Raw genomic sequence first — 18,552 nt, 5'->3', positions numbered from 1 at the left:
GTGCCACACCTACTGTGACACGGGACATTCGTTTTTAAGGTCCGAGGACCCGTGACATTCACACCTGATGCCGAGCGTTTGGCGATGGAACTGTCACTACCTGTTTTAACGACTTAGGTTTGTCGCAACCGGGATTCGAACCCCGGACCTTCCGCATGCGGGGCGAACGCTCTAACCTTTAGGCCACCACGACGGTCATACAAAACTGAGAAATATTCCGACAAAAATCAGTTTTGTGAGACAAAATTGAATTTTGTAAGACGAAATTGAATTCTGTCGTAACAAAGTCACTTTTGTCTTACAAAACTATGTTTTTATAAATGATAACTTCAATTACGTAATGACCAAAATAAATTTTGTGATATAAAATTACCTTTCAGTGGACAAAAATCATTTTAATTCATTTTTGTACACAAAAGTCATTTTCGTCCTGACAGAAACTTTTTTTGTCACCTTTACTTGTACATGTAAGCTCCTCACCGATTGGTTGATCGAGCAACTCTCGTAACCTTTATATATTAATGTGTTTGTTAGGCATGTCACTTGTTGAGGCCATCGTGGCGTTTAGTACCCGATACTATCATCGCCTGTACTGCAACGAGAGGCCCCCTTACAAAATCGTGATAAGAACTTTCATTAGCATATCCATATTTGGAGTCTGTAAAGTAATTAATTTGCATACAACATTAACTTGTTAGACAAAATTGACTTTTGTGATACAAAATTCAATTTTGTGTTCAATTATCATTTTTGTCTAACAAAACTGAATTTTGTCCACACAAAAACGGATTTTGAGTACAAAGTCTCGAAATCAACATTTTGTGTATGAATTCAATTTTGTCTCACAAAATTGACTTGTTATCCAATTTGTCTCACAAAATTGACTTTTGTTATCCAATTTGCAAATTAGATAACAAAAGCCAATTTTGTATAAAAATGAGTTTATATTTGCAAACCTGATTGAAAAAAAAATGAATTTTGTCCGGACAAAAATGGTTTTTGTCCACTGGAAGATAATTTTTTATAACAAAATTTATTTTTTGTCATTACAAAAATGAAGTTATCATAAAACAAGTATGAATAACATATTTTTGTAAGACAAAAATAATTTTGTTCCGACAGAATTCAATTTTGTGTACACAAAATTGATTTTGACTACAAAAACATCAAGTCCCAATCGGTGTGTAGGCACGGTAAATATCAAAATCATAAAAAAGCCAGGAAAACGTCAGTTATTTCGGATTAATCATATAGGGGATATCGATATTAAAACAGAAAGTAAAGCGTCAAGTTAATCGTTTCATCTCTAACAACTATACCAATTGGGGAGTATATGTATGTGTGCATATATCGAAACTTTTCTCAGCCTATATATTTGTATTTTTATTTATATATATTGGCACGCTGTTTTTGGCTATATTTAGCTCTAAAACTTCATAGTTATTTCGGATTTCAAACATTTCGGTTGAGCATCACTGAAGAGACATTATTTGTCGAAATGCGCATCTGGTGCATCAAAATTGGTACCGTATAAGTTTTACATTATGACACCTGGGTCGAGGCCTCTGCTGGTGGACTGTTAGTCCCCGAGGGTCTCTACAGCCCAGTAGCTAAGTACTTGAAAATACGGATGTATATTTAATTGATGTTATAAAATTTAGAAATTCATTTCAAAATTAAGGATTATCTCCCTCATGCATAGCTCTTATCCTTGGACGAATTTGACTCCACTTTTTTAGCACGCTGTTTTTGGCTATATTTAGCTCTAAAACTTCATAGTTATTTCGGATTTCGAACATTTCGGTTGAGCATCACTGAAGAGACATTATTTGTCGAAATGCGCATCTGGTGCATCAAAATTGATACCGTATAAGTTTTACATATGTGTGTGCCTTGTATTTCCATTTCACACTTGACCTTGATGTAGGTAAAGGGCTGAAATAGGCTATGCCTACTGCCCGATCCCATTCACTTTGTGAATAAAATATAGTTTTTAAGGTAACTCCATACTAGCAGTTTTATCTGATACAAGTTTTAAAAACGTATTTATTTACATTTATTAGGGTTAAAACTAATAAATTATCAAATAAAATATATAGGTCATCACACTTTCTCAGATGCGAGACATACATAAACAGAATCATATATCACCGTCAGAAAATTGAAATTTTCCTTCAACAGCATCATCAAAATCGCATATAAAATGGTTAAAACGATAAAATAGTATTCATAACAATTACATGAAAATGTTTCTTATTTATTTTAAGAACCATAATTGAAGAGACTAACGAATGGAATTCATCCCTATACATATTTCATAGATTTTGAGAAGGTATTATAGTATTCACAGAGACTCTCTTTGGAAAATTCTTCAGCATTATGGAATCAACCAAAAAATTGTGAATATCATTAAAGAAATGTACAATGGATTTAGGTGTGCAGTACGGCATGATGGTGAACTCACAGATTGGTTTTTGATAACATCTGGAGTCAGGCAAGGATGCATAATCTCACCTCTACTTTTCATTCTTGCAATAGATTGGGTCATGAAAAGAACAACAAAAGAACCAAGAGGCATTCAATGGGGATTAACGAACACATTGGAGGACATGGACTTTGCTGACGACATTAGTCTGTTTTCACACCCATACCAACACATGCAAATGAAATCTGATGATATAAGCAAAGAAAATAGGACTAAAAATAAATGACAAAAAGACCAAAATCATGAAGATCAACTGCCGTAACACAAGTAACATCGTCATGAATGGACAGCCAATTGAAGAGGTATAAGATTTTTGTTATCTTAGCAGCACTCTTAGCAGTGATGGGGAAGTAATGAAAGAAGTGAATATTAGAATAGGAAAAACAACATCAGCCTTTAATAAAATGTCCAACATCTGGAAGTCGAGAAAAATATCCTACAAGACAAAGATAAGGTTATATAAAAGCAACATAAGATCAGTTTTGTTATACGGCGCAGAAAGATGGAGAACAAACAGGGAAATTGAAAGAAAACTGAGATGAGTAGAAGGCAGGCTACTAAGGAAGATCATGAACATCAAATGGACAGAGTATCGAACATCGAACTCATAGCGAGAACAAGAATCAACATCATCAATGATGAGATTAAGAAGAGAAGGTGGAGATTTACAGGACATATACTAAGAATGGATAACACCAGGCATGTAAAAAGAGCACTGAGGTGGACACCGGCTGGCAAGAGGAAACCAGGAAGGTCAAAGGGTACATGGAGGCGGACGCTTGAAAGGGAGATGAAAGAGTTGGGATACAGTTGGGGAGAATTAGAAAGAAAGGCAAAGGAGAGAGCTGGTTGGCGGACCCTGTTGGAAGCCTATGTGTTACCTAACACGAAGAGGATAATGTAATGTAATGTTTCTTCACAAAAATATACAAAATGTCTGTAAATAAAAAGGAAATCTATCGCATATTAGACTTGATAAACAAATCAATAAAAACAGAGTTATTGCCCTTGGATTTAATATTTAGAAGCATATCATTGATTATTTACCTATAACTTAGACTTTTTAAATAGATCATTTTTGACTTAAAGGTTAAGATAACGAACAGTGATAAATCTCATAACGCCTATAAGCAATACAAATAGATAGTTGGGCAAACACGGACCCCTGGATACACCAGAGGTGGGATCAGGTGCCTAGGAGGAGTAAGCATCCCCTGTTGACAAGATTTTTTTTTTATAATAACCATCGGAAAAGACTTCAACAAAATTTATGCTCGTACCTTGCATAAATCTACAGAAATCATTGATATTGCAAAATCTGATGACATCACAGGAGGATGGAATTACTTTTTAAAAAAAACTGGGGAGTAAGATGTGCACTGAGCTAACATTAGATTGATTGATTGTTTTACGTGTTGTCGAGAATTTTTCACTCATACTGAGACGTCACCAGGTGTAGGTGTAAAGTACCACAACTTAGACCTATGCTTAGCGATCAGTGTTGTAGCAGGTTCTTTATCGTGCCAACGTCTGCCGCAACACGGGACCTCCATTTTGTTAAGGTCATATCCGAAAGACCCGTGTTTCTCACTTCTAGGTTTGACGTGATCACGAAATGAACGCTCTACTACTGAGCTTCCGCGATCGGTTTGGTAGAATTAGAATAACTACAGGACAGAGGGAACACAAACAGATTGGCGTTTCCACTGTTCCTAATGAGTAAAGAAACGTCCAGTAAAACACATGTACAGTTACACCGAACACGCTTATATTGAATTCACGCTTAGAGCGAAGTGATTTTCATTCGCTGTAGATTTAAAGGGGTATGGACACGATTTGAGCTCAATTTTCCCCATTTTTAGCCGAGTTGCAACGAAGTTGAACTCGGCTATTGGTTTGGTGATGCGGGCGGGCGGGAGGGCGGGCGTCAACAATTGGTTTCCGGATGATAACTCAAAACGTTTACAATCTAATCAAATGAAACTTTGATATGTTGTTGGGTACCAGGTGAGGAAGACCCCTATTGATTTTGGAGAAAAAAGGTCAAAGGTCAAGGTCACAGTGACCGAATATAGAATGAAAATTTCAGAAAAATTTGGTTTCCGGATGATAACTCAGAAAGTTTAAATCTGAATCAAATGATACTTAAAGATATTGTTATGTACCAGGTAAGGAAGACCCCTATAGATTTTGGAGAAAATAGGTGAAAGGGCAAGGTCACAGTGACCGAAAATAGATTTAAAATTCCAAAAAATGTTGGTGTCCGGAGGATAACTCGATATTTTTTAATTTGAATCAAATGAAACTTGGATATATTGTTGGATACCAGAAAAGCAAGGCCCCTATTGATTTTGGAGAAAAAAGGTCAAAGGTCAAGGTCACAGTGACCGAAAATAGATTGAAAACTTCAGACAAATATGGTTTCTGGACAGTAGCTCGAAAAGTTTAAAACTGAAATTAGTTCTTCACAATTATAAATATGCCACATCATTCCTGACTTTACAATGTATCCCATGCAACTCGGCTCATGCACCCCTGGGTACATATATTGATTTTTAATATTTAGAATGCTTAAGTAAGGTATTTCTAATGGTCAGCAAAACTTTGAACGCCAGTTGTCAAGGTATATGGGAGATACAGAGCTCACAATTCTTTGTTATGTAAACAAGGCTCGTGCTATGTTTTTGTTTACATCTGTTAACTATTCTAGTAAAAGTTCGTTTAAAGCATATTTTTCAATTTACAGTTAATTCTGAACACAATTAAACAGTTTACACTGTTTAGCACAAATGGTTTTGTTTTACACATGTGATTTTCTATTAAGCAATCTATATCTATACGTACAAAATCTATTAGAAATCTCTCTTTCTTCAAACGGTTAACTACACCAGGTATCATATCTATGATAATTCTGACTGTTTGGTCATATTGAGTTTGATCAAATACACATTTTTTTCTTTTCTTTTCCTTGGCGCGTTACATATGTTATATTTTTTTAGGCGAAAATCACAAATGCATCGCGATAAACAATATCTTTGTAATGTAGGGTATTTATTGAGTGGAAGGCGAGTTAAAAGAAACTTAACTTTCGGCAGGAGTTCAGTTGTCGAGGACTTCATTTTTATTTTGGAATTTCAACGGAAAGTGTCCGTTATGCCTATACACCGTGTACATAGCAAAGTTTAGACACCTCGTCGTTCATCGTGCGTCGTCCGTCCGCCAACAACTTCTTCCCAGAAACTACTGGGTATATCTTGACCAAATTTAATATGTTGCATCTGTAGGTGAAGGAGACCGCAAATTATAAATTTCTTGACCCCTCACCCTAAGGGGTATGTACAAGAAATAGTGAATTTTACAACCAGGGTTTTGACTATAGGATGGGTTCAAATTAGTCATGTTTTAATGTTAATACACCTATTATATTATTTAAAGCCTTTCATCAGTGTAGACACTTTTGAAGGCATTGAAGTTTAAAGAACACATCTTGTTTTATACTGTTGCTGAACATTAGAATTTAGCTTAGATATTTAGAATTTTTTTCTAGATTACATAGCCCTTGGGAGTAGTGATATTTTTTTTACTAGTACTCAGGTGACCGATAAGGCCTGTGGACCTCTTGTTATATTTTACTTTAATTGAATTCTCCAAGAAATTTTAATGAGGCATCGCTCGTCTGAGGATGCAATGAGCAAAAACTAACAAGTCTTACGTTACCATTACACCTCCCCTTACATATTCCCCAAGATATATCTCTATCTATAGATCTATCGATATATTGCTTTTCTATTTTGAATAAGAGTTATCTCTCTTTGTATGTCATTTCAGATTCTGATGACGATATGATATACAATGTATAATGTAAATGTTCTTGTTAATCTGATATTTGTGTTAGAAATGTATAACAGTTGGGAAGTAAACGAGGGGAGACTGAAAGATGAATGTTTTATGTGAAAACCTGCTGTTAATACCTCGTGAAGGTTGTTCATGGTAATGTGCTTGTTTGGTCTCACTAAATGATATTGTTTGGAGTTCGAGACGTTTAAATGTACGTTTTGAACGCTATGTTTAGTTGCGTGTGAGTCTGTTCAGATCTTGAACTATTATCCCACAGGTAAATCTATCTTTACCTTGTGTAATATAATGTGAAGTGTTCAACTGTAATTTTTCTGCACTTTCTCAACAAGTGGGTTTGTCTACATTTCTTAATAACGGACTTTGGTGCGTTTTCATTGAAGATAAAGTTTAGTGAAATGATGGTGAGTAAATTATCTACAGTTTCCACGTGGTTGACTGCATCATTTTTGCGTAAAAGAACGATACAAGAATTTGTTGAATTTGGAGACAGTGTAAGTGAAGCTTTCGTAATGCGCCACCTGGTGTTTTTTTATGCTGCGCATGTGTACATGTGCACATGAGCTGTTCCTGTTGGATCTTGCCTGTACTATAAAAATTCAAAGGTTCTATAATGGAGTAGGAACATGACTCTATAAAGTAATTCAACACATTTCCCAAAATTCGATTACTCTCATTAGTCTGAAAAATGGATTTTTAAAAAAAATATATATTTTTGATAAACGGAAGAGTACTCAAGACAATCAAATATAGATTACATAGAAAATGTTCATAGAAAACATCTGACCGATAACAAAAATGAAAAGGTGAAGATAACAAATACTGATTAATCTCATTACTAATAATTATAATAATAAAATTTATATAGCGCCTTATATAAAACAAATAACTCCCACAAATAATACAAAATTAAGAGCAGGACAAACGCGGACCCCTTGATATACCAGAAGCAGGATCAGGTGCATAGGAGGAGTAAGCATGTATTCCATGTCGACCGGTCACACCCGCCATGAGCCCTATATCCCGATCAGGCAAACGGAGTAATCCGTAGTGAAAATAAGATTGTATTGGCAAGTTAGATCGTTTCAACAACCATATTATAGAATTTGTGAAATGTTGACTTTAAACAAGATTGTTGAAACCCCTGTAGCATTAACTTATTTGTCAGTAGACAGTCTCGATTTAAAAACAGATCATACGCAAAACAAGCTCTTGTATATCGAATCAGGTAAGATATATAAACACCATATACAGGTGCTACTGTTGTCTGAACTTGCCTTCACTCTTAAAAGGGAAGCAAATTCATTTGTAGATACAGAGTGAGGAGGGAGTCACAGAATAGTTGAGCTCTGTTTTGATAGGCACTGTAGAAAGTTTTCTTTGTAGGATTTGTGACAACACCTGTTTTAGAGACCTACTTAACGAAATAAATAGTTAAACTGAAGGATGGTGGTAAGCGAGGAAATGACGACATTCCAGAAGGATATTTGTGATATAGTATGCAAAGTTTTTGGACATGAAATAAAACTTAAATCGAAAGCATATATAGTTTCGCGTACGTATTAGTATCATATATCTTTTTAGAGATCAGGTATAATATTGCATATAAAAAAATATATTACGTCGATTTCAACGACTCAGAAGTTTGAGAGAGATGAAAATACTATGTATATAAAAAGGTTAAGATAACAAAGATAACGAACAGTGACAAATCTCATAAATCCTATAGAGAATACAAAATTAAGAGAAAGGCAAACATGGACCCTGAATATACCAGTGGTGGGATCAGGTGCCTAGGAGGACTAAGCATCCCCTGTTGACTAGTTACACCCTCCGAGAGCCTCATATGTTGATCAGATAAACTGAGTACTAGTTAAAACAGTTTGTAAAGAACGGCCTAATAATCGGTATGAAACACGTCAGACAGCATTTGACCCAATGATATGTTGTATTGGCAACCTAGATCGTTATAACGACCATAGAAGTTGCGAAATGCTGACTTTAAACGAGACGGTTGAAACTCCTGTACCATCAACTTGTTTGTCAGTAGCTTGCCTCGATTTAAAAACTTACCATACGCAGAACAAACTCTTGTGTATCGAATCAGTTGAGATATAAACACCATATGCAGGGATAATGGAATATTGCTACATAAATATGGGAAGTTGACGATGGAGAAGCTAAAGTAATCCCGTTTGTCATACAGTTGAGTTGTCAGTTTGCCGTTAATGTCTACGTTCAATAAAATATCCAAGTATGAAGCAGAAGTCTGTGGTGTCTTTTATTTCGAGCTCACAGGGATATATCGAATCGACATATGAATGAAAGTTATTATTGTTAATAGACAAAACGTCGATATATCTAAATGTCGAATTGAAGGCCACAGCAAGATATTTTTTCTTCTCACATAGAAGGTTTTAATAAATAGATGTTACCGGGTGATAACTCAAAAGTATACCGGTCACAAGGTTTATTTATCACAATCGCTTAGAATAACATTATTCACAGATCATCCAATGTTATCCAATAAATATCATCCAAAAGATTCTACAACAAGTAATAACAAATATTAAACATGCACACATTACATATGACAAGACATAAAATCACGGACAGACATGACAAAGAAATAATTCCATATTAAGCTTCATAAATCACATAAATAGAATTGTCTTTTCTTCATCAGATCACATCATTAATATAAAGTCATAATTAATCAAATTTACTTAATATTCTGCATTTAAACTAAGAACCTGTCCAGAACATATAATGGCAAGACAAACATATCAAACACCACCTAAACAATAAATAACACACTCTTACCAAATATGTGGTATTAGAATCCAGATGGATCTATAGTAATGTGTAGATTTGGTGTATATCTATCAATTAATGCAAACATATATATTGCTCAGATTTCTGAATCAATACAATCATTATGAAATAAATAGAAATAAAATAATCATACTACTCTTACTCTCACTCACTCTATGCATAAAATCCTTAACATAATTAGTAACTGACCTGATTAGTAGATTGTAGTCTGTAAGTCCAAATGTCCAAAGTTTTCAACTAAAGTATGACACAACTGCCCAATTCAATTTCTAAATTCAAACTGAATCTTACACTGACCAAGAACTGTCATGTGACCAATAATTAAGAAACGAACCGATGAATCATGAAAAACAATCCGTAACCAACCTAAACTATAGCAGGCCATAAGGGAAATACTCAAATATTAAAAGTTGTTCAATACCAACTATGGAAACCTGTTTGTGTATTTATCGCACATATTAAGCTGATATTATTTATCGTAAAATTAAAAACACTGAACACATGTAATAATATAAATTAAACATCTTATTATTCCAGACGGGTAAGGATGCTCTACCACATAGATATAGACCATCTTTTACTTAGTCCACCCACGTGTTCTTGTTCTTCGTCTTCTTTCAACTATAGTCCAGTTGGATATGTCATTACTGATGATGTTGATATGAAAATGAGGACCTCAAATCACTTATTCTAAAAGGTCCTAAATGTAAAACTTATACGGTACCAATTTTGAGAACATCAGTCTTTCAATTGGCGATAGAACTTCACCTCTATTATGTCCAAGATTATGCCAGACGGTGGGCTAAATATGAAAAAGAAGAACTTGATACATTGTCAGAATGGATTAAAAGTATAAGAGGAATATTAAAATCTCGCATTAGACATATTAGAACAAAAGTACGTGTCATCTATCCTTCTGTGTTTAGTAAACCAGAAGTGATAAAAGAATTAGATAGGTTACACGAGGAATATGTTTTGGTTCCAACTGACAAAGCTTGTAACAACATTGTCTTTGTTTGTAAGGCTCGTTATTACAACTATATTCTAAACGAACTTGGCATTAATTTCACTTTTGGTAATCATACTTATACCCCAACTTCCTTTTCAAAATATGCAATTCTTCAACACCATGATTTAGTTTAGACACATTTAATATCCCAGTCCATGGGTCGAATGAATATGAGTTACCGTACATATACTAAATTCCTAAACTACATAAAAACCCTTACAAACAAAGATACATTGCTGGATCCAGTAAGTGCTCTACCAAGACCCTATCTTTGCTCCTCACGAAAATATTAACAGCTGTGAAGGAGAAACTTCAAACTTACAGTGCCACTACATCTGCCAGAAGTGGTGTAAATCAAATGTGGATTCTAAAAACTTCTAAAGAACTTTTAGTAAACTTGAATTTACAAAACTTTTCCCAAATCAACAACATCAAAACGTATGACTTTTCAACACTTTACACGACCATTCCTCACGATAAATGAAAGACTAGACTTTTTGACATCATAGACAGTTGCTTCTTCAACAAAAATGGAAAACGGAAATATTCATATCTAGTGATCAGTCAACCAAAAATTTGTTTTGTTAAACACTACTCTGATTCCACGCAGAATTACTCTGAAGTTGAAATAAAAAAAAATATGCTAAAGTTCCTCATTGACAATGTCTTTGTGGTCCTTGGTGAGTAGGTCTTCCAACAGTTTGTTGGAATTCCCATGGACACGAATTGTGCTCCTTTGTTAGCTGACCTGTTTTTATATTCATTAGAAGCAGAATTTATTAAAAAACTCTCTTACTATGGCCTGTAATTCAACATATAGATATATCGGCGAAGTTTTATCTATTAACAATAATAACTTTCATTCATATATCGATTCGATATATCCCTATGAAGTCGAAATAAAATACAACACAGAGTCGCCCACTCCTGCTTCACATTTCTGCCAAAAACGGACAATTTGACGATTGTACATAAGACAAATCTTTGATATCTCGAAGGATAATCCGAGGGACACCAACCGATCTGTTGTAGCCTACGCCCCTTATAGACTCCACAGAGAGACACCTTTTTATACTGACCGACGTGTCAGCCGGTATTGTTTGAATATATCATATTCATATTTCATTGGACATTCTGTTTTAAAAGACCAAATACAAAATGTCAATGTCAAAGAAAAAATTCTGTGTTTACAGATGCACGGAGATCCGTGTTCTTGTCGGTTTTGAAAAGTCAACAGAATAAGTCACAACAGGACGCTTTTAGGTGTTTTTTTTTAATTTAAACAAAATTTTATTCAATATATTATTATATCGAATTGCTAAAAAGGATTTTTAGCCTCTGGGGTCACTACTAAGGAATGAGGGATACATAGTGTAAACATGGCTAGCCAGGCAATGTTGTCATGTTGTAAAGGGATGACCTGTTTGGCGGAGATTATGAGGGGATGACACATTTGGCGGATGTTGCAGATTCAGTTTGGAGCGATGGAATTCTGCACGTTTTGTGACTGTTCCTACATCCATGCGCTTTGTTATATGTATCAGACATCTTATTCGTAAAAAATGTTTGAAAAGGATAACAAGGAAAATAACAAAATTACAAGTGGGTTGACTGACGTTTGAAATATATATAATGTAAAATGTGACATATTGATACCGATGTAAATCCCTCTATTAAAGGATATCACAAGTGTATCCCACGCTACGTCTTTCTATCTTCCCTACTCTGTCCCTCGTGTCTTGAAGATCAACATCCATTCTTTCGACGCGATTTGTCAACCTAGGTATAGCGTCCACATTCTCTTTAAGGCTGGGTATCACGTCAACCTTTTCCTTTATCGACAATAAAATTCGATCCGTGGGGCTTAGATCTGAGTCCTGTGATCCTGATGGGCTTTCGTCAGGAAGATGAAACCTTTTCAAATTTCGTGCAGATAATCCAAGGTCAACAAGAACATTTTCTATTGGGGTCATCAAACAACTTCCGTATGAAGTTGTTGCTACAACCATTCCGCAGCATTTCAATGCGTTTGTATCGGGCATTTGCATAAAAACAAGGGAACCCGAATCACCACTGGTGGCGAAATGCTGTTCAGTTAGATCTCTAGAATCGTCCAACACTGGTTGAACTTCGTACTGATTGTGCATAGTGAAACGAAGACAAGAATGTTCTTTTGTTACTAATTTTGTGGTGAATTTGGCGTGGGATCTACTCAACTGAAACAATCCTTTAGTAATTCCAGACACTGCACCGAATTTGATCAATGTATAGCGACAATTTTCGGGTGAAACTGTGATGGTTTCTCCAGTGTTAAACGTAGGCTGGGCGTTCAGATTGTATCCTAAAATATAGAAGGTATTGATTAAATTTTAAAAACAACATTGTACTAATGGAAACAGACCATGAAAGGTAAAGATAACGAACAATAATGAATCTCATAACACCTATAATCAATACAAAATAGAGAGTTTGGAAAACATGGACCCCTGGATATACCAGAGGTGGGATCAGTAAACATCCCCTGTCGACCGGTCACACCCGCCGTGAGCCCTATATCCTGATCAGGTAAATGGAGTTATCCAGCAGAACTATGCATCAGATATATTCTGTAAACGTTTGATAATGCTCACCAGTTCGTATTAATTCCTCTTCGGTATATTCTCGAAATCTGCCATCTAATGGATGTCGACTGCTGAGCTTAATCAATGCTGCATCCACACTGGTGTTGCCATCTTTATTCACATAAAATGCCATCTTCTCTACAGTACCTAACGTTTTCGTCTGTGGAGGACACGTTATTTCTATATTGTGCTCTTCCAAATAATCCGCAATACATTCAGTAGTCTGCTCCTGTGTCGCTTTTGACAGGATGGACTCCGGACATACGACGTGTGCACACGTAATTGCACCAATTCCGCCTTGAGGAAGATCAACGAATCCGCCAATAGTCCCATACGATTCTAAATTTCTTGACCGAATTGAATCTCCCATTCGTAACGATCTTTTATCTGCTGTTCGAATACAGAAGGCTTCTCTGACATCCACTTTGTAACTGTTGAGGGTTGTTGGAAAGTGTTGCTCCTTTATTGGAACAACTCCCTTAATTCTGCAGTAAAAAACTATACAAGGTTCCAAAATCACTTTAAGGGATTTGTCAGAATACCCTGATGATTTTATTTTAGAATGAGAGATCATGACTAAATTGGAATGACTGTTAAATAATCCATTCACTCCATAATCTTCATGGAAGTCTCTTACAGTTCGCATTGTTGACAAAAGTTTTTGTTCGTACATCATGACTTCTTGGGCTTCCAAACTCACGTTATTTTCATGTCTGCAATGTATAGAAACTCCCCAAAACTTTCCAGGACGTTCTTTAATGTTATCCGAATGTACAAAAACTATACAGTAAGGGTTTTCACCTTCATTGCAATAGTACCCGGGCCAAATTTCTTCGACTGAATTAGAAGATTCATATTTCCTGTAAAGACTTGCAGCACATAACCAAAGTATGCACTGAATCATAATGCTGTCTTTCGTGTTGAAAATGCTCTTTGTCACAGACTCATGTTCAAACTTTCTAGCAATTAACAATTTGACTGCGAATCTTTTCACTGATTCACTAGAAGATGAAATAGCAAATTTAACAATTTCTTCGATTGTGTTGTCACATTTTTCAAGCATCCACATTTGGCAAATTTCAAAACTGATCTCTGACCGAAATTCTTTAACTTTAGATGACACCAATGACAGTTCAGAATCATACGCACATATTTTAGAAATGTTGGGGAGCGTTCTGTCAGGAAAGACGAACTGAAATTTTATGTGTGTTGAACAGTCTAAGAAACTGTGTTCAATTGCGAGATCCAGAGACTCTAGTGTATAATCTCTGTGACGTGATTGCCAGTTGGCGCCAACACATTGTACATCCTTCTTTACACCCAAAAGTGTTCCATCTAAAATAGATTTTGAATTTAAATATATCATAATATTCCTATAAGTATCAGTTTTACTAGATAAAGTTACCACCTTAAGATTATCTAATATACAAAAATACAGGTACCTGTGGAAAATGTCAGTATTTTCCCTTTGGCTTTTCCAAAATGTCTGTCAAGCAATAGGGAGGTGAATGATTCATGTTTGACTTCTGCAAAAGGATTGTGTATAACAATGTATGATCAAACACCACAAATCAAATAAATTCGGTACAATTCATCCAGATGTAATATATATATTTTACCGTGTCTCAAATATGTCAAACAAAATGAAATGTCCCCAAAAGAAGTGTACTTTTAACAATTGTTTTGAGAGACTGATTTAAAAATCAACTATGACTGAACGTTAGACAAACAAAGGGGGACAATTTTCGGATAGGATGAGTTTAGTTGCGAAAGTTTTACATTTTTTAAATACGAAAGTTTTTACCACTCAATCCGCTTTGTGAATTCCTGACATCATTTTCACCTCTGGAATCGGTGACAGTGTATGTAAATATTTCCGTTACTATGCGAGAAAACAAGTAATACATGTACATGTATAAATATGAAACTTTGAATATGTGTGCCTTTACAGAAAGCTCCAAATCTACAATGTACTCACCTTCTTCCTCTAGATAACATCCTGCTTTCAAGCATTTTTTACCAAGAAGCAACGCGCCATATAATGCAACCACTGACGGATTTCCAATCGGAACCACTTCACAGTCACATTTTTCTCTAAAGGTTTCGTTAAGTTTGTCTACAACTAAAGCATCCGCAAACTCCCCTGCTATTACAATTTTGTCATTTTCTGATACAAGTTTGGCAATTGATAAAAACAGAGAGACAGCGCTTTGAAAGGTAGATTTGTATATGTCCTCAATCACTTCTGTTGTCAATGACAATGATCGATTTTGTGGAACGTCGTCTCCTGTCCGAATTTCATTGGTTGCAAAGAATATTGAAGGTAATTCAATTTTCATATTGAGAGGTTTGTTTGAATTGGCTTGTATGCGAGAACGTTCAAATAGGAGACACATTTCTAGAAACGCGGAATAATTTTCTTTCTGCAGCTTCGATATGTCGTCTATGCCCAGTGCCTCTGTCAGATATTTCAAGAGGGCATCAAACACCCTTTCATGGGATTTTCTTTTCATTGCTTCAATGCATCTGTTGTGAACTATGGAAATCTCAGAATAGTCCGCTATTTAAAAAAAATGAAATGTTAGAAAACTCTTCTCTTTTTTCATGCATTAACGGAAGAAAGTTTCGCTTAAAATTATTGAAAATTTACAATTCGTTTGATGTTCTGCAGCTTTAAGCTATATCAGGCATATGATGTTTTCATGTAAATGTTTAATTATGTATGTATATTATGTGTGCATTCTATTCAATTATATTTATGATTGCAAATCAGCATCATTTGTTATAATACATTTTTTCTCCACCTCGCGTCCTTTATTTAGCATCTTTAACAGCAAAAAGTTACCTCCTATTCTCAAAACAACCATCTTTTGTTTCCCTGGTCCAGTTTGGAAATTATATTTGGCTTTTTTGAAATGTGAAGGATCATTTCCTTTGTAACGAGAGTCAGTTTTGACAGAGGGTGGATCGGTAGACCAATCATCCTTTTCTTTGTAATTACAAGGTGGATCATTTTTGACTGAAGGTGGATAGGTAGACCAATCACCATTTACTTGTCTTCTATCTACGTCCTCACAAAATTCCACTGTTGCAATGGCGTCAGGAATGAATTCCACCATGCTACTGTGGATACCAAGCTGAAAAAAAGTTTATCGGGGATAGGTTTTGCTGTTGTTATTTTGTCCCTGAAATGGAAATTTGTGTTAATTTCTAAATTAAATTTATCTTATTATGAATCCATACCGTTACAGCTGATTCTCTAATAAGCTCAGCCATCCGAGAAAAGTTTATTCCAGACAGAATGAAAACTAGAAATACGTCACTGCATAAATCATCATGATTGGCCATTGAAAACATTCTGTAGCCATTCATTTCTTGTAGAAAATGCTGTATGATTCTCGACATTACTGTTTTTGTATGGATTAGATTTCCATCTTCATCTGCTACTTTTCGTTCCTATAACAAAATATAGAGCATGAAAAGTGAAAATAAAGAACAGTGATTAATCTCGCAACTCGTAGAAGAACTACAAATTAGAGAGTTGGGCAAACACGGACCCTGAATTTACCAGAGATGGGATCAGGTACCTAGGAGGAGTAAGCATCCCCTGTCGACCGGTCACATCCGCTGTGATCCCTATATCTTGATCAGGTATACGGACGTATCCGTAGTCAAAATCTGTATGCCAAGAACGGCCTAACAATCGGTATGAAATACGTCAAATAGCATTTGACCCAAAGATAGGGTGTATTGGCAAACTAGATTGTTATAACCGACCATAGAATTTACGAAATGCTGACTTTAAACGAAACTTTTGAAACCATTGTAACATCAACTTATTTGTATATCTCGATAAGCATAAAGTTCTTATTCAAAAGGAGCAGTGTCAGCTTGATCCCCAGACAAATACAACTACAAGGTGTTAAGTACTCTCAACATCTTTCTATTTCGTTAGATATATATACTAAGAGAAGACGAGTAATCATTATATTCATATCCCAACCTGTTTTCTGCTTTTAATGCGTTATAATGGCATAAGCGCCACAATGATGTAAAAGATATATACATGTATATGCAAGCAACCATCCATTGTAAGTAAATGGTTAATGTTTCTTTCAGATAAAAATGATAAATTGAATAAAAATCTAAATCTAATTTTCGTGATTTAGTTACCAGTGTGTGGAGGCATTTTAAGTTTCGAAAGAAGTAATGATTGGTGATGTCGTCCCCGTGATCCAACGAAGCGGCAACGAATTCCTCCGCCTGGTACCCAAAGGAATGTTTACTAGTATCGGGATTCAGAAGCAGCGTGGAGGGACAGGACGTAGTGAATATTCTGTCATCTTGCAAAGATGAAAAAGCGAAATTGGATCGATCCGACTGGATGTTGAACGTTGCAACGTAGTGGACTGCATTTCCCGCCATATTAATAAAGTTACGTATTCTGAAACAGGGAAGGATATATATTTTTTAAACGACCATTTCTCACGATAACTTAAAGACTAGACTTTTTGATATCATAGAGAGTTGTTTCTTTAACAAAAATGGAAAACGGAAATATTCATATCTAGTGATCAGTCATCCAAAAATTACTTTGTTAAACACCACTCTGATTCCACGCACAAGTATTCTGAAGTTGAAATAAAAAATATGCTAGAGTTCCTCATTGACAATTTTTCGCAGTCTTTGGTAATCAGGTCTTCCAACACACAGACACCTGAAATGTGGATATTACTACCCCCCCCCCCCCTTTTGATAATTGTTTTTGGTAGCAATAATTTCTCTGAAATGTGTGAATTCCCGGTCTATCTCATCCCTCTTTCGATTCATGTAATCGTTTCACACTTTTACACGAATTTGTTGTACGTGACGTGTGATTGGTTCGCAAAGACATTGCTTAGACTCGGAATCATCCGAATGGTCTCAGGATTATTTGCGGACCAATCAAACCTTTGTTAGCTGACCTGTTTTTATATTCATATGAAGCAGAATTTATTCAAAAACTTCTACGTGAGAAGAAAAAATCTCTCGCTGTGACCTTCAATTCGACTTTTAGATATATCGATGACGTTTTGTCTATTAACAAATGATAGCTTTCATTCATATGTCGATTTGATATATCCCTGTGAGCTCGAAATAAAAGACACCACAGAGTCGTCCACTTCTGCTTCATACTTAGATATTTTAGTGAAAGTAGACATTAACGACAAACTGACAACTCAACTGTATGACAAACGGGATGATTTCAGCTTCTCCATCGTCAACTTCCCACATTTATGTAGCAATATTCCATTATCACCTGCATATGGTGTTTATATATCTCAACTGATTCGATATGCAAGAGCTTGTTCTGCGTATAGTCAGTTTTTAAATCGAGGTAAGCTACTGACGAACAAGTTGATGGTAATGGGGTTTGAACAGTCTCGATTGAATTCAGCATTTCGCAAATTCTATGATCGTTATAACGATCTAGTTCGTCAATACATCCTCGCATTGGGTCAAATGCTGTCTGACGTGTTTCATACCGATTGTTAAGCCGTTCTTGGCACACTGATTTTGACTGCGGATAACTCCGTTTACCTAATCAGGATATGGGGCTCACGGCGGGTGTGACCGGTCAACAGGGGATGCTTACTCCTCCTAGGCATCTGATCCCACCTCTGGTGTGTCCAGGGGTCCGTGTTTGCCCAACTATCTATTTTGTATTGCTTGTAGGAGTTATGAGATTGATCACTGTTCGTTATCTT

At 35.7% G+C, this 18,552-nt stretch overlaps 1 protein-coding gene across 1 annotated transcript; it reads right to left on the bottom strand.

Annotated features, from left to right (window-relative positions):
* Positions 1 to 11,440: 11,440 nt before the first annotated feature.
* LOC125671237 (uncharacterized) lies at positions 11,441 to 17,242 on the bottom strand. The gene is made up of 8 exons (XM_048906773.2): positions 16,979 to 17,242; positions 16,049 to 16,261; positions 15,651 to 15,942; positions 14,784 to 15,365; positions 14,610 to 14,687; positions 14,248 to 14,331; positions 12,815 to 14,140; positions 11,441 to 12,525 (listed from the first exon to the last, which is right to left on the bottom strand). The coding sequence occupies exons 1-8, from the start codon at positions 17,228 to 17,230 to the stop codon at positions 11,858 to 11,860; spliced, it is 3,495 nt and encodes a 1,164-aa protein (XP_048762730.2). The 5' UTR covers positions 17,231 to 17,242; the 3' UTR covers positions 11,441 to 11,857.
* Positions 17,243 to 18,552: the final 1,310 nt, after the last annotated feature.

The sequence above is a fragment of the Ostrea edulis genome, chromosome 1 (genome assembly GCF_947568905.1).
Source record: "Ostrea edulis chromosome 1, xbOstEdul1.1, whole genome shotgun sequence".
Taxonomy (NCBI): Eukaryota; Metazoa; Mollusca; class Bivalvia; order Ostreida; family Ostreidae; genus Ostrea; species Ostrea edulis.
The sequence above is the reverse complement of the archived record's forward strand: the minus strand, read 5'-3'. Positions and strand labels throughout refer to the sequence as shown.